The 23738-nt window shown below is 25.5% G+C and overlaps 4 protein-coding genes across 4 annotated transcripts; 1 reads left to right on the forward strand and 3 right to left on the reverse strand.

Moving 5' to 3' along the window:
• Positions 1-215: 215 nt before the first annotated feature.
• On the forward strand, positions 216-2266 carry LOC128965676 (cytoplasmic protein NCK2-like). Its single transcript, XM_054312418.1, has 3 exons — positions 216-471; positions 534-1675; positions 1900-2266. The coding sequence occupies exons 1-3, from the start codon at positions 453-455 to the stop codon at positions 2098-2100; spliced, it is 1362 nt and encodes a 453-aa protein (XP_054168393.1). The 5' UTR covers positions 216-452; the 3' UTR covers positions 2101-2266.
• Positions 2267-4641: 2375 nt separating this feature from the next.
• LOC128965937 (GATOR complex protein Iml1-like) lies at positions 4642-11395 on the reverse strand. The gene is made up of 18 exons (XM_054312719.1): positions 11229-11395; positions 11088-11172; positions 10531-11026; positions 10120-10450; positions 9901-10035; positions 9738-9799; positions 9595-9674; positions 9265-9506; positions 8940-9203; positions 8474-8682; positions 7098-7983; positions 6412-7033; positions 5955-6343; positions 5681-5887; positions 5470-5592; positions 5199-5386; positions 5039-5140; positions 4642-4977 (listed from the first exon to the last, which is right to left on the reverse strand). Exons 1-18 carry the CDS (start codon positions 11272-11274, stop codon positions 4783-4785), a joined length of 4662 nt encoding a protein of 1553 aa, XP_054168694.1. The 5' UTR covers positions 11275-11395; the 3' UTR covers positions 4642-4782.
• Positions 11396-12025: 630 nt separating this feature from the next.
• Positions 12026-14241, reverse strand: LOC128965990 (peripheral plasma membrane protein CASK-like). Its single transcript, XM_054312786.1, has 7 exons — positions 14048-14241; positions 13748-13833; positions 13605-13682; positions 13081-13543; positions 12470-12672; positions 12315-12395; positions 12026-12239 (listed from the first exon to the last, which is right to left on the reverse strand). Exons 1-7 carry the CDS (start codon positions 14187-14189, stop codon positions 12060-12062), a joined length of 1233 nt encoding a protein of 410 aa, XP_054168761.1. The 5' UTR covers positions 14190-14241; the 3' UTR covers positions 12026-12059.
• An 833-nt stretch (positions 14242-15074) lies between these two features.
• Positions 15075-17334, reverse strand: LOC128965857 (peripheral plasma membrane protein CASK-like). Its single transcript, XM_054312635.1, has 7 exons — positions 17267-17334; positions 17011-17126; positions 16805-16913; positions 16632-16709; positions 15602-15956; positions 15420-15542; positions 15075-15101 (listed from the first exon to the last, which is right to left on the reverse strand). The coding sequence occupies exons 1-7, from the start codon at positions 17332-17334 to the stop codon at positions 15075-15077; spliced, it is 876 nt and encodes a 291-aa protein (XP_054168610.1).
• Positions 17335-23738: the final 6404 nt, after the last annotated feature.

A 23738-nucleotide genomic window follows, 5' to 3' on the forward strand; every position in this document is an offset into this window, starting at 1 on the left:
ACTTGGAATTTGTAATAATAATATTAGTTAATAAATTAGTTTTCAAATTTTTATTTTCAATTATCATAAAAATGTATATAATATTAAAATCCTATTTTATTGAGTAATGATTATATAATAATACTGTTTACTCGTATTAATCATAAATAACGACAGAATTACTAACCAATAGATTGTCATTCATTGAATGTATTACTAAAGTTTGAGTCAATGAATGTAATGTTTTACTCATAGAGTGAGTCATTGAGTGAGTGAGCGATTGAGTGTATATTATAAGTGAATGAAAGCATAGACTCAGTGATAGTGTCAATAGGTTTATGACTTTATGACAAACAAATGGCAAACAAATTAATGTTTCAAATGATTGCGTTTGTCATTGATTTGACTGATTATTATGACTATTAAGTGATTCAATTCATTGTTTGGACACTGTTTATGACAATTCAGTTGTGATGTCCCATCAAAAATCAGGTGAGATATATATATATATATATATAATGATTGTTGTCTTCATTACATTAATACTTCTTTAGGCAAGTCATCTGAAGAAGTTATAGTTATTGCAAAATATGATTATACGGCTCAGGGATCACAAGAGTTAGATCTGAGGAAGAATGAAAGGTTAGTATTACTGGATGACAGTAAGCATTGGTGGAAAGTAGTGAATACAAGAAATCAATCGGGATTTGTTCCATCAAATTATGTCAAAAAAGAAAAGCCATCGATATTTGACAGCATTCGTAAAAAAGTAAGGAAGAAGACTGACTCTCACTCGAACCGCCACAACAGTCCTCTTTCATCTCCGATGGCCACTAAAGCTGTTGACATAAACATAACTTCGTCACCGAATTGCAGTCTTCCGCGACCCGACACGAGTGCCAATAAAAGAAATGTTGTTTGTGAGGGCTCGACATCGAGTACTGATTACCACAAGAGTGTTGCTTATGCTAAATACAATTATGAATCGCAACAATCAGATGAGTTATCTCTAGTCAAAGGCGCTAAAGTGATTGTTATGGAGAAGTCATCAGACGGCTGGTGGAAGGGAGAGCTTAACGGTTCCATCGGTTGGTTTCCTTCTAATTATGTCTGCGAAGAAACATCTGATTTAACAAATAATTGTTTGGATCAAAACAATATGATTACTAAAAATGCAAAATTAGTTAATGATATAAGTAGTGAAAGTAACCGAAATTGTGTTTCAATGATGACTAATAACGGCAACAACTCATCCATAAATAAGAACTGTGTTCTCGATTATGTCATTGCCTTGTATTCATTTGAGTCACAAAATGAAGAGGAACTCAGTTTTCAAAAGAGTGAGAGACTTGAGATAATAGAGAGACCAGTGAATGACCCCGACTGGTGGAAAGCCCGCAATCAACACGGAGAGGTCGGACTCGTGCCTAAAAACTATGTCCAAGTGGTGACCGACACTGTCAACGATAACTTCAATTCATTTAGTTTGACATCTATTCAGAAAGAATTACCAAAAGTTAATACAGCTATGAATTCTCCATTAATGAACACAAGAACTCAGATGCCATTAGACTGTAAATCTGATATTAATGACCGCATCTGGTATTATGGGGCCATTTCCAGAGGACAGTGCGATCGCATGCTTAATGAATTGGCATTAGACGGAGATTTTCTTATCAGAGACAGTGAAACTAATGTAAGTTATTATATAAGATATTAATAATTAATTTTTTCTATTACCGGTAATATAAACGACAAATAAAAAGTAGACTAATTATAGTAATTATTGTACTAATGTTTTGATAATTTATATATTATAAGAAATTTAAGACTAATTAAATGATAATATCTTAATTAATTATTATTTAATTAAAACAATAATTGTTAGTTAATATAATAGACTTTTGTCTCAATTGATAGGCCGGCGATTATTCAGTTTCATTGAAATCTCCGCTAAGGAATAAACACTTTAGAGTTCATTACGACGACGGCGTCTATTGTATCGGTCAAAGAAGGTTTGCATCTTTGGATGAACTTATTGAACACTATAAGAAGGCACCCATTTATACCAGTCCTAAGGGAGATAAGATGTTTCTGATTAAACCATTTTCCAGACCTTAACTATCATTAGTAATACTGTATAACCACATAATATACTTATATATGATGACTGCATATTATTTACATAAACATAGTAGGAGTGCATCTATAAATAATATACTGTATATATAAATACTGATATAAACCAAATGTTGGGTAAAGTTGTGATTTCACTCAATTGACAGATATGTTTGAGGTATCAAATACTTTGACTTTATTTACTATTTATGTTTGCTTGAAGTGCTCTTAATTTTTTTATTTTAAATCAAACTATATTATCTTCCAAATTATTTCATTATAAATATATTTCCTCTATAAAACATTAAAAAATTATTTAGTAATAAATAACTCAACACTTAAAAAATCTCAATTATATTATTTTGTTATAATTTTTATTTTGAATTAATGTTTGCAGATTAACACCAAAATTTATAATTATAAGTAATAATTATATTAATTATTTTTAAGTTTTATGTAATAAGTTTTTAATTACCGGTAAAACAATTTAAGTTAATATTATAAACTATAAATTTTATATACTGAGTAGTTAAAATATAATGAGTACATTAGTACAAATTTAAATTGTATTTAAAAAATATCAATCATTTTATGTTATTTATGTATTAGTATATAATATTATTTAATGCTTAAATTTAAATAGTAAATTATAAGTTATAATTATACAAACTTAGTGATAAATTGTCAATATTATACATTTGAATGTAATTTGAAATATCCATTATAAAGATGATGATAAAGTTATCATTGATTAAAATTTATTATTAACACTGTTTGCTATTTTTAAATAACCGTCAGTCAGACATAATAGCTAATAAAACCGACAAACAAATTATACTAATATTTAATGATAATACAAATAAAATACAGTTAAATATTACAGTATATAAGTATTTGATATTACAGTTAAAATTATTTAAAAATTATTTTTTATATGCTATTTTGTAATTACTTGATTTTTATCATATAATTTCAAAATATATCTTTAATTTAGTAACATTTATATTAAAATACTAAATTAAATCAAAAAGATTACATATTTCATAAAATTTTATGGAAATAATTAAAAAATTATAATTTTATTTATTTTTAAAAGTTATTATAGTACTAACTACTTGTAATTAGTTTATTAATATATATAAAGTAAATCTTGCTAAATGTCAATAATTAAAAAATATTCTTAAAATTTAAGACTATTTTGTTTAATGGCGGTTATTATTTAAAAAATAGTAGTTAATAAATATTACATGTTTGTATAAATTAAATTAAATTAATTCAATTCATATTTATATAATTTACATCATAGTGTAGTAATTTTTTTATTTTGAAAGCATATATTTTTTGTTAATTATGTCTGAAATAAGATTTATTAAAATTTGCAATTACTGTACTAGTATTATACAAACAGTTAAAATCCAAATTTGCATTTATTTTTAATGCAATAATTGAGTGCTTAAAGTCTGAAACCACTTATAAACTCATGACTCGTATCAAAAATAGTACTAATCATTAAACAAATGTAAAACATTTTTAATCTATCACTTGATTTCAAATATTTTCACTAATAGTTTCATTCAAAACTTTCATAAATTAAATACTATAAAAATTAATTGAAATCAATTTAATTTTATTTATTAAATAAATTATTTATTTATTTTATTATTAACGTTAAATATGCGACTTTTATGTTATAATTACTAATTTATTCTAAATATTTATAAGTGGTTTCTGACTTTAGAAACTCAATTATATAATTATTATAAATTATAGATACTTCAGGTTTTTTAAATTGTTATTTGTTGTGAGTTTTTTTAATGAAATGTTTATTTAATTTTTTAAAAACTTTTGCCAAAACTTTTTTTTAACAAACTAATTATTAATCTTAAATATTTGACTTTTGTTTATTATTTTGTTTAATTTTTTTATTACTCTTAATTGTCAAATCTATTTAAAATATAATTAATAAAACTAATGCTTTTTATTTATAAATTATTTTAATTATGACAATCATATAATATTTTATTGTACACTTTAGTTCTAAATATTGATATAATTTGTTACAAAATCTATAAATTTAATTTTTATAAATATGTTTCCAGTGATATAATTTCTAATTGATATCATTAAAAACATTTATTGTAGTAATTTATGTTAATTTATCATAAATTTATAATTATAACTAATCTTTACATAACTCATGCTTAAGCTGTACTTGAGATGTATTTACCCCACAATTAATACTCACATTTATATCATATTTAAATCAAATCACTAGCTATTAAATGCAGCTTTCGATCATATAATTACAAATTAAAAGTTTATCTATTTATAATTTTTTTAATAACATTTAAATAATTTATATATAAATATAGTTTAATATATAGATTTCTATTGTAATCTTTTATTTAAATATTTGTATTACCAATTTTTAAAATATTTTTTTTAATTAGCTCAACAATAATTGATCTCTATTATATAATTAATTTACTTAAAATTAACAAATGCATTTATTAATTAAATATTTGTTTATATAACATATATCCGCATTAATTTATTTTTGGTCTAAAATGCTATCATATAATATATTATTTAAAAATTTTGTCAATGATGTACAGGTAGTTTAAATAAAGATATAAAAATATGAAAAAGTCAAATTGAAAATTAAAGATTAATAAAAAAAATGAATTAATTGTTGAAATTAACAATATTGTCGTTTTCTTTAGTGTAATAATTTTCCCAAAACTGATTGAGTCTTTGATTTTTATTTGAACAAAATGCACAAAAGTCTTGCATTATTTTACGCATAGAGTTCTCATCGCCCGTAACACCAGTTTTCCATCTCTTGGTTATCATATAATTCCAACACCAAAGAAATCCAATCTTATATATCAAACAAATAATTATTAAATTAAAAACATTTGTCATTATATAAGTCATATACTTTTGTTTCAATATGTGCCGACTCTCCCGCTTGTTTAACACCACTGAAGTGACGGGTTATATACTCCTCATGTGGACTGCAAGCCATGTCATTGTTGTCAACCTTTCATTAATAGATTTGTTTTAAGTAATCATTTAATTTATATAATTAAATGCCAAACCTTTACAAATTTGCCTCTTTTTCTAACACTTTTGTATGGACTTGAGGCCGGGTTTTTGCTGGGAATCATCACAAAAATACTTCCACTCACGTGAACAAACTGTCTTTGATTATCAGTGCTCGGGTCATGAAATGGGATGAAACCAAACTTAACTAAAATCCTTTCCTGAAAATTAAACAATCCTTCGCCTAAATTGAATAAATTTAATAATAATTATATAATTAAGATAATTGAGTACTTATAAGTGTATTACAAAAAAAAATCAAATAACCTTCAAGCAGTTTAGTTGCCATTTTTGGTAGAGTGTCAAGATTTAGTGTAATATAAATAGGACCTCTTAATGGATCGGATTTACTTGAAAATGGAAGTGCAAACGGATCGGCAGGTATTGGAACTGAATTTGTCAATTGAATCAATTAATTATTAAATACTATTACCGGTAATTAGATTTTGTGTAATAAAGATAAGATAAAATGCAAAACCTAAATGAAGACCAGTTGATGAAGCTTTACGGCTCCAACCCATGACAATCTCGGAAATGGAGTTTCCAGTTGACACCATCCACTCTATAATCATTTCAAATGCCTGTTCCGGATCATATACACTGTGATATTTAATGTTAACCCATTCAACTCTACCATTTTTAGACCCATCGTCCAAATCTAACACTGTATTCTTGAATGTGAAGTCTAATAATTTAAATATTTATTAAATATTTATTAAATTCTTATAACTAATTGATAAAACAATTCATGCCTTGAACTTCAGGTGAAAGACTATTGTTCGAGAGCTCAGTTGTATTAGAGTACCAGTGCTCAAAATTTTTAGCGATATTACTTTGAGGTACTATTGATACTTCCATATATTCCTTTTCAAACATATGAATATCACATTCATTAACAAACAATGACTTTTCACTGTTTGCATCCGACAAACAATACAAATAAAAACCATATTTGAAGTGTTGTTTCTTATCTCCAGAAGAGTGATAAATAAGACCCGACTCTATCAGTGATTGAAACAATGAAATAGCAATGCCTTCCGTTAAGACATTTTCGATGTTATCTTTGGCCCAAAACACAGCTTCGGCGCTAATAAAAGTAAACGGCGGCAAACCTCCACATTTCGTTAGAAAATTAATAGCACTAAATAATTAAAATTTACATTAATTGAATGATGCAATTAAGTTATATATTATGTTTAAATTAATTACTTTGACTTTTTCATGGCTTCAATAATTTCTAAATGGTTTGATTGAATGTTTAATCTTTTAGTAATTTCGTTGCTCTCAAATGACTCTTTATTAGACGTCAAATCTGTTTCAACAATCGGTGATTTACAGGTGACAATGGAAACAACTCCGCCGTCAACTTCATCACAATCACTGATATTAAGATTCTTTAGTTTTTGATTATCTTTAAGAAGTAAAGTCTCATTGATTGCAATATCAAGCGGTTGTGACATTCGAGTTGTCTGAGTTTGATTGGTCTGTGATTGTAATGAACTCGAACTGAATCTTCTGTTAGTTGTTTGAGTGTTGATTGTCTTTCTGTTATCTGATCTAATAATAGGTCTTCGAGTATTAGCTGGTCGTCTAATTCTATTTATGATTTCTAAAAATTTAATGAAACCTTCCTGTAATTGTATTTTTTCTTCAGCTGTAAAGTCATGATAGAGATCACAGGGATATTCGTCTTCACCGGAAAGATATTTTTCGATAATAGTCTTAGTGATGGATTGCATCGATGGTAACATAAGAAGCCGAAAGCGCCAATATTTTAGATTTTCTTTCAGTTCGTGTTCGTCGGCCTTCTGACACGTGTAGTTGTCTAAGTCTAACAAATAATAAATAAATAATAGATAAACACTTTTATATAATTTCATAATTATTTGACCTACAGTTCCACTTATAATTTTCCAGCTTTTCACTGGTGAAGTCAACCCAAGAAACACCATAAGTCTCATTATCAGGAGTTCTAATTCTATAGCAGTAATGTATTTTAATGACAGGATAGGGATGTCTCGGGTGATAACACGTCACATATATAGTCTTGTCATCCAATTTTAATTCATGAAATATCCTTCCGATACTCAATGCATATTCATATTTATCAAAACGGTTATTAAATTTTGATTTATCAGATTTTGTTGAATTCGGTAATAAAATTATTTGAAATCCTTGTTGTAGTCGCTGGCAAACGAGCTCTAAATATACTTGAATTGTAGTCAATGGCTGATGATATTTGGTATCTTCTTCTCCACGATAACAGCGTTGTTGTAATCGATGTTCACTTTGCTCTTCAGGTAATAAATTGTAACAATAAGTGACATAATCCTGTTGTAGTGTCCGTTTGTCGGGTAAAAAATCAGTGGTTATTGGAAGACAAGCGGGCATTACTAATGACTTCCAATCTACTCCTGTAATAATAGCGGGCGTCCACTCCTGTTCACCGGTCGCACCCCACGCCCACAATAAACTTCTATCCGAATGAATTGATGATAAGTTTTTAAACAACTCATTACTCAATCCGATAGAAGTGGTCCTTATTTGTGAACTTTTTGATGTTTTGTAACTTTCATTCAAATTTGAATTATTTGTAAGAGTCTTAAGCGTTGACTTTTTATCCAATGTATTCCACGTATACTCTGATGATTTCATTTGAACGGTTGATATCTTACGACAAGACTGTCCATCTGTCATATCTTTGGAATCACTCATCATAAGTGAAGTATCAGCGCAAGCGGCTGATGGCAATAGAGTACAGGCCTGGTTCTGGGGGACAGCCTATCAACATATAACTCATTAATAAACCTAACGGTCTTAAGTAATACAATCATTTCATATCAATTTCCTAACAGTCAATGTGTTTGATTGGGACAACAAAAATGATTAATCATATGTTCGGTAAAAATGAAATAATAATATTAACAATTATTGATAGTTTCAAATATTACAATCTAAGTCAAGTCAGAGATAACATAACATTGTACTCAAAATTAAAAAAAAAGTTAGAATTTATTAAAGTATTCAAATAATTAAAATATTTGCTATCTATTTCTACTGTCAATTTTGCTCAAAATTAGATATACGGTAATTGAATTTAAGGCAATATTTTTAGATAAAAGTGTTTGATAGCAAAATAAGTATGTTATGCAAAAAAAATTGAATTTTGATTTGTGTTACTAATATTTATTAAACATTTAAGAATATTAATATTTGACTTTTAAGTAAATAATCTAATTATTATAATTAAGGTAATAAAACAAACAAAAACCTGATAGTGATGTTGTTGCATAAAAATACCCGTCGGTCCCAATGGAAACACATGAGTCCAACGTCTTCTGTTTGAATTCAGTTTTATGGTGACATGTGAGGGATCAAATGGATTGATTAATGCTTTTGACTTAAGATGATCTTTCTTTTGACTCGTACTGTATCCACGAACCATCAAATCATCCTTAGATTCGGGTTTACTCTTGAAATCTAAATATTGTTAATATTTCACAGTTTTATACAATATTTTTGTAGTTATGTATAGTTAGCACAGTATTATGATAATTATAAATGCTATAAAATATTTTTTAAATGCTTTTAATAACTCAACTGTTAAACTCAAATACATGCTATAAATACTTAAGTAAATTTACTTAAAAATATTTATTTTTTTTTAAATCTGTATATTAAAATTAATGATTATACAGTATATACAGTATATACAGTATATATAAATAGTTAAAAACCTTTAATGCTTTTATTTTCAACAGAAGTTGATAAATGTGTGAAATATCCGTGAATATGATTTAATTCAGTTCTATATGAAGAAACAATTGGTATTTCCATTGACTCTGATTTTGTGGGAGAATTTGGTGGAGTTGTCGTACAAATGGAGATCTCATCACAAGTATATACTTGTGAAGCGCGTCGACATGTTTTTGACGGTCGATTTGTTTGCGCCGATAATACAGTATTCCTTCGGTTCGATGGCTGACATATATTAGACAATTCTTACAACAAAATCAAACAATTAGTAAATTATCCATTAATTGGTAAACATATTATAAGTACTATTTAATGAAGTATTTGGTGGAGAAGATGCTATTCTGAAGACCTGTGAATCGTATTCATCGTAATCAACAAATGGTATGTTTTGGCACGACTTGAGCTGAGACGGCGACTCTCGACTTGGAGACCGATAGAGATGAGGATTGGATGCTTTGGTCTGATGATTGCTTTTCAACAAAACATTCGGTAATTTAATTCTCGGCACAAAATTTGAATAACTTATTGATTTTGATGACGAATAAAAACTATTAAATTGATAAATATATATATAATTTATATATATATAATGCTGTATATTAACAACAGTTAGTATCATTCAATTCAATCAATTACCTCAAATTGATCCAATGAGGCATATTATATTGAACATCACTTCTATTAGCATAAGCTGGAGTATTAAATTTTGTGTTAATCTATATAAAAATAATAATGCTTATTTTCACTTTATTATATTATATAATTGTCACATTCAATACCTTAAACAAAGGGACGGCATGTAGTGGTTGTTCCCCTAAACAAACTAAATCACTTCCAATACCTATCAATATTTTAAATTAAAACATAATAGAAATATGACTCAGAAACTAGATATTATCTATAATTTTCTATATATCAGAAATAATGATAACTAAACCAAACCATTATCAATAATTCGTTGTTTTGTTATATTAGTTAAGTCTAAGTCCACTTCATAGACACCAACTCCGGGTGATATAACAACAGATAACTGTCCCGTTCTATCGAAACTCCGATCCAAATGATGTCTTTCGAATACTTGATGTTTAAATAAACATAAAAATATATAATATTTATAATAATTTCTAGAAATAAATTGTTATCTTATTAATCGAAACATACCATTCAAAGACATATTTAAAACTTCGAGAAAGTTTCCCTGAGATGAGGAGGAATTATATGCTTTAGGAACTCGAAGACCTTTTTTCTCATGAAATTTGATCACTTCTTCTTCGTATTGATTAAAAAGTCTTCTAAGAAAAATAAGAGATTGAGTCCAGTCATACATTCTTTCATTCTGAACGGCGACTCTATAGTAATCTTCATAGAAGCGTCCCTTTGAATCCTGTTGAAGACACTCTTGCATTGACTCTGGAAAGTCCTCAATAGAGTAGGCATCGAAATAGGTCCGCGAAAACATGACAATTGTCACGTCATGACTACAGTTAAAACGCTGGCAATGAATACAATAAAAACATTAACATTATTTGACTTTAATTTGATTTGATTGAGTAATATCAATGAAATACATACTTTCCATTTGTCAAAGAGATCCGAAAGAAATCCATTGACAGCTTTCTCAAAGTATAGATCACCGTTAATGTCATAATCCCACATCTCTGAACTCATTTGAAGAAACAAATAAACCATCGATGAAGAAGATCTTAACACAACTTTAGTTTGATTGGTAACATAACCCGAGGCCACTCTCTCTCCCTGAGACCACATCTCAAAGACCTGACACCTGATATTACAAAACTCGAGCTTTTGATTCAAATAAACACAATTCTTGGATATATGTCTCTTGAGTCGCCACATATCACTTCTTGCAATATATTGATCTTTAAAGAAGAGTTCAACTGAATCTAAAATGGCATCCTTTTTGTCCACTTTGTTGACAATGACATCACAATAATATCTTAATTGAAAAGTCGATACAATTGTCTGTTCAATACTAATCTTTTGATTTTCTTTGCCATCTCTGGTATTCTCTTCAAAACTTTTTTCATTGACTCTCATTAAGAGACGACTATTAAACATCAAATTATCATTAAATATATCCATTATATAAACAAATGATGAAATAATACCTGAAGTGATCGTCAGGAGAGAAGATTTCAATTATATCTCCGACCTTCAGTTGTGGGAACTCTTTCTGATTAATCACCAAATCCTCTATTGTGTGTCAAAACATATAATTAAATTGATGTCAACTTTCAAGAATGACATACCTTTAAAAAAATCTTTTTTATGGACATTAAGTTTATATGTCTTCATAGTTGATGATAATGTAATCAATGATATGAAGTTACCATTTGGTGATCACTAACTCAAAACAATAACATATCATATGATTGTGTAATACATTGATTATACAGTAATTGTAAACAATATGATAACACTTAACATCAATGACGAGTCATATGAACTTAGTTTCATTGCATTACTTATAATCGCATTATCGCTAATAATATGATAAGTATTAATATTGTGTGTCAACTAAATTATATAATTTCTGTAATTTTAAATTTTAAATATTATTTATTAATTTATTGTTTGTTTTTAATTAATATATTTTATAATTTTTAATATTACAATTATTGTAAGATTACTTTATTTACAGCAACTTTTTTACGACGACATTACATATCCATTAATTTTATTAGATCTATAGATTAAATCTCAAAAATATCTCAAAAATATCCCAAACATAACCAAAAAAATAGACAAACTGTTAGTTAGTAATCTATATAATCATTGAATATAATAAAAATTCGTGTATTAGTGTCGAAGAATGTGAAAAAATGTCGACGAAATACTTGACTTTTAGCTGACAACTCATATAAATTGTAAGTGTATTTAAATTTTAAAATATTTGTAATAATAAATAAACTTAAATATTAATATTTTTTATTATATGGTAAAATTATAGACAAAACTTTAAATTTAAATCAAAATTTATAACAAAAATTGTATAGATTTGATACATTTGGCACTATTATAAGTTAAGAAAATTTTAACTAATTAATATAATATTATAAGTTAATGATTAAGTTATGATTTCAGTAAACCCAAGAACAGGGAACCCATTGACCCGATCCTTGGATTAGATTAAAAGCTTTCTCCACGAGTATCGCTGTCTCTTCGATGTCGTTGTTAATGATAGTAAAGTCAAAGTAATGTTTGTATAGTTTTTGAAGTAATAGACTCTCTCGAGTTAATCGCTGTAGACTTCCGTCTCTCTAAACATTATTATAAAAAGTATATGTTATTGAAAATTATATATTTATTAATTAAAAATTAATTAAATGCTATACATCTTCAATATTAATGGCATTTGGAGCCGCAATATATACAACAAAAGGAGCAAATTCTTGAGTTCGTAATATTTTTAAAGCCTTAAAAATATAAAAGTAAGTATAATATTCAATGACTAGTAATTATATTATTATTATTATTATTATTATTAAACCTGTGGTTCAATATCTAGAATAGGTGTCAGTCCGTTGTATATAATTTGACGAATTGTATCGATTTTGATACCATAAAGTGCTTCCTTATGAAACCCATACTCTAGAAACTGATTACAAACTATTTCTTCCATCATTTCTTCCTGAGTGACAAAAAAGTAATGTTTTTTATTGATTTCTCCCTTTCGAGGACTTCGTGTCGTGTCTTAATTAAGATCAAGAAATATAATTAATTATCAAATTTTATATTAAGTTTTAATTATAGTATAAAATAAGGTATAGAATAAATCAATTCATTTTTTACTGACTTTTATTTGTCAGTTCATTAGTTAATCACTACATACTATTCACTGATTTGCAAATATTTAATTAATTAATTGTTTCATTAATATAAGTATACTAAAACTTGCAACAAATTATTTATTTTTGCTAATATTTTAATATTTTGTTTATTAAAAACTAAGTCAACCAATGCTATTGAATATATTCAAATCTAATAATAAATAAAAATTATAAAAAATTTTACGATTTAAAACATAAGGAATAAAAATAATTGAATATATTGTTTTATAATATACTATAATATACTGATAATATATAATGAAAGACATACGAGGTATAGGGTATGAATACCGGTGCGGAAAATGACTAATAAGAGTGTTCTTAATATTTCTTCGTCCAATTCCGTGAGCGCCTAACAAAACAAGTGTTTTTCGAGGATATGTCTGCATAAACACCACTTCTTCATAAGACGGAGTATTAAACAAATCAAAAAATGCATTTCTTTTCCAATTTTTGTCTTTTCGTTTACTTTTACTAAAGAAAGCACAGTTTGCTTCAGATTTTTTATTATTTTTATTTTTCAAGTCATGTGTTGTTCGCCATTCAACTAATTCAGGTGAAGGTATTAAACCGGCCGACCCTTTGTCTCCTTCTTTTCTTGATTGCCACCAATAATAATCATCTTTACAAATGACTTGTAGTATATCTCCCGTATTGAACACCAGTCCCGCCTCTTCACTGGGAATCATATCATCTTCTTTAGGGTTATAATCAAATTGTGCCCTAAAATAACTCTATAAATATTTCATTATTTACAAAAAAAAATTTAATTTAAATCAATTATTTATGTCTGACTTCACATTGAGAAGAAGGCGCCCGATTTCGTGAGTTTGGGACGATTTTAAACGAAAACATATTTCCTCGGGAATCACGCTATTTGTATTATAAAAATACAATTAGTTAACAAATATTATAATAAATATTACCGGTAATTATACCAATAATTTTTGCAAACTTTCAACAGATTGATTTGAGATAGGAATGCAATTTATTTCAGTGATTATATCTCCAACATGTAATGTACCTAAAAATTTAAATATATTTTCAAATAGTAAATTACTGTTTTAAATAGATCAATATATGATAGTTTATATATATATATATAGTATATTACGATAGTTATTGATTAAGTTAAAGATATTGGTTGATTTAAATAGTTATTTGAATTATATTGTATGGTTAATAATAATTTTATAATACAGTAGTAGTTAATAAATGGTTAATCACATAATCAATACCTTGTCTATCAATAAGTCCGCCCAACAATACACGGGATACAACACAACGACCCCATTCATCGAGTTTTAAAGTGATACCCATTGGCTCACTTCCATTCTTCTGGAACTCAACAATCCTAAGAGGTGTCACATTGGCGTCCATTTCATTAGTAATAATACCTGTATTTTCACAATGATTGCTAACACTATCAACACTTAAACAATCATCACTAGATTTGTTGACAAAAATTTCGCATATTATATCTGCACATCTCATAAGAGACTAAAAAAAATAATATTCAATTATAATTAACTTAAATTTATAAATATTAATTTTTATAAAATATACCTGAATGTGAGGTAAATATAAAATATTAATTAATTCAGAAATCATTGAATTGTTTGAATTCAACAACGGAAGACTTTTAAGTATATTCAAGACCTAAAAATTACCGGTAAATAACAATTGTTATAATGTTAATGAAAATTATTTAAATTATTTATAATATATTATTATATATATTTCAAACCTCATCATATGTCTGAAAGGCACTGTTGTCTGGAATTGAATGCTTACATTCCCTTATTGATTGCATTACAAAATCAAATAACTAAAAAAATTCAAATGATTATTATATTTATTTAATTTTGCAATTAGTATAAATTGAATCTAATATTATGTATAATAAATGATAAAACGTTCAAATAGTGATATTATACTTTATCTAATTATATTAAATAAAACTTTTATTATTTAGAAATATAATTATTATATAAAGTAATTACTAAGTAGTTTATAAATTATTCAAAATTTAATAATAGTAAATCCAAAATACATTAATTTATAAAATACATTGTAATAAATATGTTCTTACATTGAGATATTTGTTGAGTTTAATATCGTTTAACACTAAATTGATAATAAAATCTTGACGTGAGTTCATACTTGAAATGCTTATTATTTTATGCAAACAATCGATAATTTCAATAACTCCAACTGTAATTGAATTTAGTTATTATATTAAAAGTTATTTAAACAAATAAAATATTACCTAAATCTTGTTGTTCTTTGTCTCTAAATTTAAAAATTACATTTTGATCACAATTTTCAGTAATGCAAATAAATGATATATTTTTCTGATAAAACAAAACATAGTTACAAATTATTTTAATTAAAGTATTAGTATTATTATAATAATAATATTAATGATAATACTTTAAGAATATTTATAGTATTATATCTTCTCATTTCTTCAATTGTAAACACAAGATGTGTTTTTTGAGTAAATAAGTCTTTTTGCTATTAAAAAATTGAAAATAATTATAAATTTTTATATAATTTTGATGATTAAATATTTTATATATTTGATACAACATTTGAAAGACAACTAACAGAAAGCCATTTATGATTTAAGACGTCGTGAGCTGTAATTCTTGAGTTTGCTTTTGGTTTAAGCATTTTGAGTACCAATTCTTTAGTGATATCACTGATTCCGTTCCATATTTTCTCTCCAATCTATTGCAAAAAACAACTTTAAATTATTTTTACATTTTATTGTATAATAATTTAGATACCGAAAAGAAATCTATTTGAGGGTCAAAATGTAAAGAAGATCCACAAAGAAGTGTCAAAAGTAAGATCCCGGAGCTATAAATGTCTGAAGCTTTAGTAAATACAGCATTTGGTTGATGTAATTCAGGCGCCATATAAGGGTTTGGCAACAAATTAAATAAATTGTTTGTTTCATAATAATGAACACAACTTTGTTTGAAGTGATTCTGGATTAGAGTTCTCCCAAAACCACATAATTTGATGACTCCTTCACTCTTATTGTTTGACATTAAGATGTTTTCAGCCCTTATATTGCCGTGAATTATGTCAGACTTATGGCAGTAATCTATTGCTTCCATTATTTGGTTCATATAATAACTGCAATAAAATATGACATTTATATAAGTTTTATAATTACATTTAACAGTAATTATGAGTAATAGCAAAATTGTTATGATTATATTTAATATATTTAATTAGAGTTAATAATATTTAGTTAGATATTTATCATAAAGTATCATATTTTATAAATTGTTAATATTTTTCAAATATTTTTTATATTTATACATTTAATTCAATCCATTTATAATTATTTTAATTTCTATTTTTTAACATTATTTTTGTCTTAACACTATCAAAACAAATCTATATTAAAATTAAAAATTTTATAATACCACACATAAAAACTTTAATTATATTATATTTAAAATTATCTATAGTTACTACAACTATTTAAGTATTTTAAATGAATTTTAAAAATATTATTTTCTTGTAAAAATAAATCCTAAATATTTATTAAATTTGAAAATTGATACAATAACATTTTAATAATATAAAATATTTAGTAATTCATAACTTTTAAAATGTTTTTAAATAATAGATAAATCAAAACTTATATAATCGTATGTTATTTGCCTTTAAAATATAAAAATTATATATTTATACATCACATAAAAAGTTGAAATGTTTTTTTTAATATAAAATATAAATATATCTATAAATGTACATAAATTGATTCAAATACAGTAAATATATTACTAATTTATGCCATACCTGATAACATTTTCACTGTAAATATATCCAGCATTAGCTCTGTTGACAATTTCAACTAATAAATTATTGCCTTCAATGCTATATAAAAGTTATAATATAGCAAAAAATCATGTGTAAGACAAAAAATAAAGTATATTTTGAATATAAAAATGTAATAATAAAACAAATGTTACAATTGATAGACGAGACAAACGATTTGTTGCGATAATATGTATGTCTCATAAATGTTTGCAATCTGTTTGTGTGTCATTCGCTGCAATCGTTGACATTCATCGACAATAACTTTAATTAAATCGATAGTCAAATAGTCAATCAATATATAATTTATTTAATATATGCATTTGTATATCAATTATAATATGTATTATAAATTAAATACCTGTATTAATAAAATCATTGTCATTGATAGTAAAACTTCTTAAATCAATAAATTTGGCCAAATATTTGTCACCTTTTGATTTATCAGTGCAATGGTATATACAACTGAATCGACCACTATTTATGACAAACATTTATTTTATTTACAAGTTTTTATATTATTATAATATATTTATTATCTTTATTGTCAAATATATTATAATATGATGCATAATCAATTTATAAATATTATTATATAATAAAAATAAAATACTTACGTTTTGATACACAAATCCAAATTGTATTTATCATCAAAAATAGTCGATTCATCTAATGTTTGAGTCATTATTAAAATTGATTCTTCAATTTAATACAAAATAAATTAATTCATATTTATTTTGACTATAAAAATGACTAACAATTAAACGGTACTAATAATAAATTAAAGAAATCAGTGATTTTATAAAATTTTAAAATTAACATTCAATAAAAATTCAATAATACATTCAATAATACATTCAGTAAATTAACAAATTATTGCTTCACTTGTTTTATTTATATTTTTAAATTACAGAATCGATTACATATATGATATATATAACATATAAACTAATGTATTGTACAATATATACGCTATTATTAATATAATACAGAATTCATTTAATGTTCATAAACTACGTCAACAATTCTGTTGTAAAAATTGCTTTTAAATTTAAAAAATATATTAAATAAATGTAAAATAAAGTAAAAATAATCTTTTTTAAATATAATACTATTATATGGTATGTATAATTGTGCTAAATATTTTGTTGTTAAATAATTACTTGAAATTACAATTAATATAAATTTGATTGATTTAAATGACAAAAATGAAATTTCAAATATCATAATAATTTATTCAGAAATATAGAATAATTTTTCAATAATACCAAAACATTTTCAAAATATATTAATTATATAAAATACTCAACAACAAATTATTTAATTGAAAAGCGTTTTTTAAGTAAAATATTATTATTAATTTAAAAAAATAAATTATATAATAATAATTAAACACATTATTATGAAATTCTATTTAACAGTTAATAAATTTTATTTATATATATATATATATATATATATATATATGATAGATTTACTCTAATAATAATAATAAACTAATGTTATTGCAATATTTTTTAGTATTTTTTAGAAATTGTTATATTTCTATTAATATTATAAAATAGAAAATTATTATTAATTACATTTTAAATATAATTTTTATATTTTATTTGATATATTATCTATTTTGTTTAATTTATAAAATGCTTTAATACTATAATTACTATACTGTATTGATAACAAAATAATTATTAATAATTAATTAATTAATTAACAAAAATGAAAATTAGATATTAACTAAATAATGCGACATATACTATATATATATATACAGTATATTAATTACAGGGTTGCGCGAATATTTTTGGTCTATGGGGTACTGGGGGTAAACTGATAAAAATCTTGGGTGGAATGGGTAAGTGTTGACTTTTATTGCATTTTTAACGACATTTTTTGTCATGAGAAATTCCTTAAAAATTCTTAAATGGGATAAAATTCCCAAGAAAATAAAAAAATATTTACAATAAATTTCCTTATTTTAGGGAAATTTTCTATTTACAAATTTATTAAATTTTAACTTAAATTTGAAAATAAAAAATAGTCTTGCATTAATAATGACTAGAAATAATTAATCTAGTATTTTCATTATTAATATTATTATTTTTACTTAAAATCATACTCTACTTAAAATATAAATAATTATTCTTTTAATTATTTAAATATTATCGAAATTTTAATTTAAAAATTAGTTTTATCTAATAACTGAATTTGATTAAGTTATAATATTGTCGACCAGATGTCGACAGTTATGCACTTTAATCGACACTAATATATCGTATATAAGATAACGTAATTGTATCGTATTTTTCAGTTATTATAAATCAATCGTTTTTGTGTAATATTAAAATAAACATTAATTTTATTAATCGTTTCGTTTTTATTACGCAATTGTCGGCTAACTGGCCGACATTCTGGCGCAGTCGGTAAAATAACTCAACGTCACGACAGTCATCGATAACATCGTATCAACCGTCATGCCGTACACATACAGTACACGCAGCCGTACCCGAGCGGTAGGCACACCGAAACCACGTGTTAGTCGTCGCATAGGAGCTAACGATCACTCGAAAAGCGGTAAGTATCCGGTATCTGGAGTCAGCGACACCGATATCGAGACCATCTCACTGGTCTCTCGGCCGTCCACATCGAACCGTCCGATACGATCACCGCAACCACCGATCAAACAGAGCTTAAGCGCTAAATCGACACACATCTCACTCGGCATTGGTACGAAACAATATCGATGACACACCCGCTATACCGACTGTATATCAACCAATCATTGGTCTGGTATGCGATAAATATAGCGGTCCCGACCCGAACATCACCATCGAAGAATGGTTACGTATGTTTTCGTTGCTCACCATCGATGCCAACGATGACAAAGAAAAACTTAAATACTAGCGCTCTCATGGATGGCCGAGGAAATCGAGCCGAACTGGCACACCATGACCTGGAATCGGTGCCGAATCTCATGATTTCCCGATTCAGTCGCAAATCAACGAACCCTTTAGTCGAAGCAATTCATCGACAACTCAACCAAAATGAGTTCGTCATCGACTACTACAACGATATGAGACGACTGACACAACAGGCCGGTCTCAACGACATCAACGCCGTCGCTTTGCTTACCGAATGCCCGATAGTTATCGACATATATTAGGCGCGTCTCGCTTGAAGACACCTCAGGACTGGTATGAGGTCGCCATCAATATCGAGTCCGCAAAAATAAAGCGCAAACATTCGCGACATAACACTGGTCGTAATCAAGACGAAAGTTATACCGAAAGCTCATCTGAGAGCTCATCACCCGAAGACTACACGATTTGCATTCAAGTAGTACCACATATCGATTCTCATATCGATACACATATTGATTCGCATATCAATACGATTAACGATGCAAACGAATGCAAACAACCGATTTGGTCGACACCTAAACCCGAATCTACTACCGAAACATGTCGTCCTATTGAGACAACGACTGTCCCTAACATTGTTATGGCGACAGAAACCGTCACATTTGGACAAGAAATCGCCGACACCACCGATAAAGACGTAGAAAATACAATACACGTCGAAACAACGCCTAACACACTACAAGATCGCCGAATGTTATCGATAAATCACGAGATGCTATTTCGCAATATTTATCGGATATCAAATCGTTTGTGATACCGATAATCGACGTAACGACATGTCGTTCACGCCGTCAAATCGTTTGGTTAAATCAATCACAACAACAACATCGAAGTCATTGAACCGATTCTCAACGACGCCCATCAATCCATCAGCGGATGTTAATCAAGTGTTCATAGACCGTCCATTTGGCCGTACAAATTATTCACCCGATACGTCCGCACCGTATAGACGCTGGCCTTCGCGGTATTGTCGACCAGATGTCGACAGTTATGCACTTTAATCGACACTAATATATCGTATATAAGATAACGTAATTGTATCGTATTTTTCAGTTATTATAAATCAATCGTTTTTACGTAATATTAAATAAACATTAAATTTATTAATCGTTTCGTTTTTATTACGCAATTGTCGGCTAACTGGCCGACAATATAAAGATAAAAATTAGTTAACATTTAATTTATAAAAATTTCTGAAAAAGTCTGAGAGAGTAAAATCTCCAAAATTTTGGTTCTCTATGGATAAGCCGGTCTCACCCCTCAGATCGCAATCTAAATAATTACTAACATTTTAAAATTTTATCTTTATTTTGTAAATTATTTATTTATTAAAAATAATGTAAAAGTTTTCAAATTTTTTATTTATTTATTTTTGTATATATTATTATAATTGTTATAAATTACTTTTTATTGTTTCTATACAGTAGTTATAAGATATTTATGCAGTGAATTAATGTAACATAAATTGATATAATGATTGATATTACTATTTATAAAGAAAATATATTTTATTGTATATATTAAAATATTGTTTTTTAGGCATAATCTTAAATGTCGACATTGGCCATACATATTTATATTACAGTATTAATATGAGTGCCGATGAAAGCAATAATGATAATAACAAAAAAATATTTGATTGACTTTAACCTTAGATTATAGAGTGACAAAATGGCAATGATATAGATAACGTTAAAATAAATAACACACTAATTGGTCATCAATAGTATAATTAGCAGATAATTACAAACGAATATTATATGTAAATATCACACAAAATGCTAAGATTTGCAAAACGTATGCTTGATTTATAATAACGAAATAAATGAAGATTTGATTAAATAAATAAATATATAATTTGATATTTAATTTTAAATTCTAAATAAACATTTTTAATAAATTTTATTAAAAAAATCAGGAATAAGTTTCTATAATATAAAATATAAATATAGAATATAAAAACCTTAAAATTATATTTTAAATAACTATATTACAATTAAATGTAATTTTTTGTATCCAGATATTTAAATAATTACTAATTCTGTTAATTAAAAGAATTAAAAAAGCTTTTAAATTATTTGAGACTTTTCTGAAATTTTTTTTATCTTTTAAAGTTTTTTTTATTATATGTTAATTTAATATTTTATAATTTTTTTATAAACTAATAACTTGGATAAACAAAATTAAAATCAATTAAAAGATATCATATAACATAAATAAGACAAATAGATTAAAAGTTTAATTTTTAGTTAAATTTTCAAATAATAATTTATTAATTTACTTAATGAATAAAAAATGCATTAAAAATTTATGTTAGTTTAGTTTTAAAAAAGAAAAAATTTATGATACATGCATTTCAAAAATATATAATAATATATTTTTTAAAAAGCTCATCAATTATGATATATGTCTTTTTATAAAATAAATTATTAGTGAATGTCATGCGCGGGACATCTCAGGGATGCTGGGATCAGATGTGATGCTATCAGATCCCTAACATTTCTTTTAGTTTATTGGACTTCCTATAACTGTTGAACCAATTATATTGTAACCGTTAAAATGTGTTTTATTAAACAGTTAGTAATATTTTTATAAATAACAAATTTTTATGTAATATAATCAAAAATGTCACCCAAAGCTAATACAATTGTCACTCGAAATGCTTTTATAGGACATATCATTAAAAAACTTGAATCATTAAGTATTGCATTTTATAACTTTATTGAATGTTATTTATATTTTTTTAAAACTTTATATTTATAATAAAATACATAAATTATTAGTTAAAATGTTTATCTTGTTGTACTTAATAATAAATTTTTAAAATTATAAATATTCTATTAATTTTAACGCCTTTATTAATTATTAATCAGTTAGCATTTAAGTGTAAAAATATTATTTTGTAAAAATTAGATAATAATAAATAATTTGATAATTGTTTAAGAAATTTTTTGATAATATTACAAATAATTATTTAAGTGCTTTAATTAATATTTAAAGTATTTAAATTTATTTTTAAATTTGGACAAAATAAAAGCCATTATAACATGTTTTATTATCTTTTATATATTGAATTAAAAATATTTTCCTATACTGTATATTTAGTAGTATATAAATTAGTGGCTACTTTATATAATACTATTTATATGATAATATTATATACTGTATTATATAATGCTAAGTTTAATTTAAAATTATAGTAATAAAGCAATAAATATTAATATATTGCTAACATCTGTCAGCAGTACTTTTAAATTACACATAATTTCATTTAAAAAATTTATAATTATATATTTAAAAATTATTTTATAATAATTTAATTTCGTTTTAAAGATAATGTATTAGCATTTATTTGAATGACAATTTATATTTTTAATTTAAATATAAATCAACAATTTAAATATATTCTTAAAAATTATTTTAATCTAAAATCTTATTATTATTATCACATGAAATAATATACGAAAAAATCTATGAGCATATCATACTGTATATTAAACTTAACTAAATTCATACAAAAATATAGTTAATTTGAATAATTTTTGCAAATACTTTAATATTGTATAGTATTTTTAATAGTAACCATTCAATTACAATTAGTATTAAATTTTTAATGTTAAAATATTGGCAACAATGAGTAAAGTTAGCTATATTTTTGAATGAATTTACTAAAGTTTAATATATAATCTGTATAACTGGTTTGTGTGATAAATCACTGATAATATAAGTATATAATAATAATATAAAAATTAATAAACTTTTTTTTTCATAAATTGATGTTTTTGTGAAATGTTTATGTAAATAATTACAAAAAAACTATGTTTGACTAATTTAGATCATATATTTATAATCGCAAACACATCATTACCTAACTGTCCCATAATCTATTGCGATGAAAGATTTACGCGATTTATTGGTTGGAAGCGATCGGAAGTAATTAGCAAAAGCTTAATCTCTGAATTATTTCACGGGATTTACAATAAAAATAGTGACAATAATTGTATTATAGAGTCATTTAAAAGTGCTATCATTGATAATATTGACTTTGAGTTTGAAAACACTTTTGTCAAAAAAGATGGTCAGTTGTAATACGATTATAATAACTATATTTGTTTATTAATATTTTCTAATTATCATTGAATAGGGACAAAGTTTATGTGTAATGTAT

This window comes from Oppia nitens, unplaced genomic scaffold (assembly GCF_028296485.1).
Source record: "Oppia nitens isolate AA-2021 unplaced genomic scaffold, nextdenovo-longstitch-racon4-pilon3 scaffold18_pilon_pilon_pilon, whole genome shotgun sequence".
In the NCBI taxonomy this organism is placed as follows: Eukaryota; Metazoa; Arthropoda; class Arachnida; order Sarcoptiformes; family Oppiidae; genus Oppia; species Oppia nitens.

Coding starts and splice junctions, on each gene's coding strand:
- LOC128965676 (XM_054312418.1), top strand. Junction 1,676..1,899: donor TCAGAGACAGTGAAACTAAT/GTAAGTTATTAT, acceptor CTCAATTGATAG/GCCGGCGATTATTCAGTTTC.
- LOC128965937 (XM_054312719.1), bottom strand. CDS start 11,274: ATGAAGACATATAAACTTAATGTCCATAAAAAAGATTTTTTTAAAG. Junction 9,800..9,900: donor ACAACGAATTATTGATAATG/GTTTGGTTTAGT, acceptor AAATATTGATAG/GTATTGGAAGTGATTTAGTT. Junction 7,034..7,097: donor GGAAAATTATAAGTGGAACT/GTAGGTCAAATA, acceptor ATTATTTGTTAG/ACTTAGACAACTACACGTGT.
- LOC128965990 (XM_054312786.1), bottom strand. CDS start 14,189: ATGGACGCCAATGTGACACCTCTTAGGATTGTTGAGTTCCAGAAGAAT. Junction 13,544..13,604: donor CGCCTTCTTCTCAATGTGAA/GTCAGACATAAA, acceptor AAATATTTATAG/AGTTATTTTAGGGCACAATT. Junction 12,396..12,469: donor TTCTAGATATTGAACCACAG/GTTTAATAATAA, acceptor TATATTTTTAAG/GCTTTAAAAATATTACGAAC.
- LOC128965857 (XM_054312635.1), bottom strand. CDS start 17,334: ATGACTCAAACATTAGATGAATCGACTATTTTTGATGATAAATACAAT. Junction 17,127..17,266: donor TTGGATTTGTGTATCAAAAC/GTAAGTATTTTA, acceptor TGTCATAAATAG/TGGTCGATTCAGTTGTATAT. Junction 16,914..17,010: donor CAATGATTTTATTAATACAG/GTATTTAATTTA, acceptor ATTTAATTAAAG/TTATTGTCGATGAATGTCAA.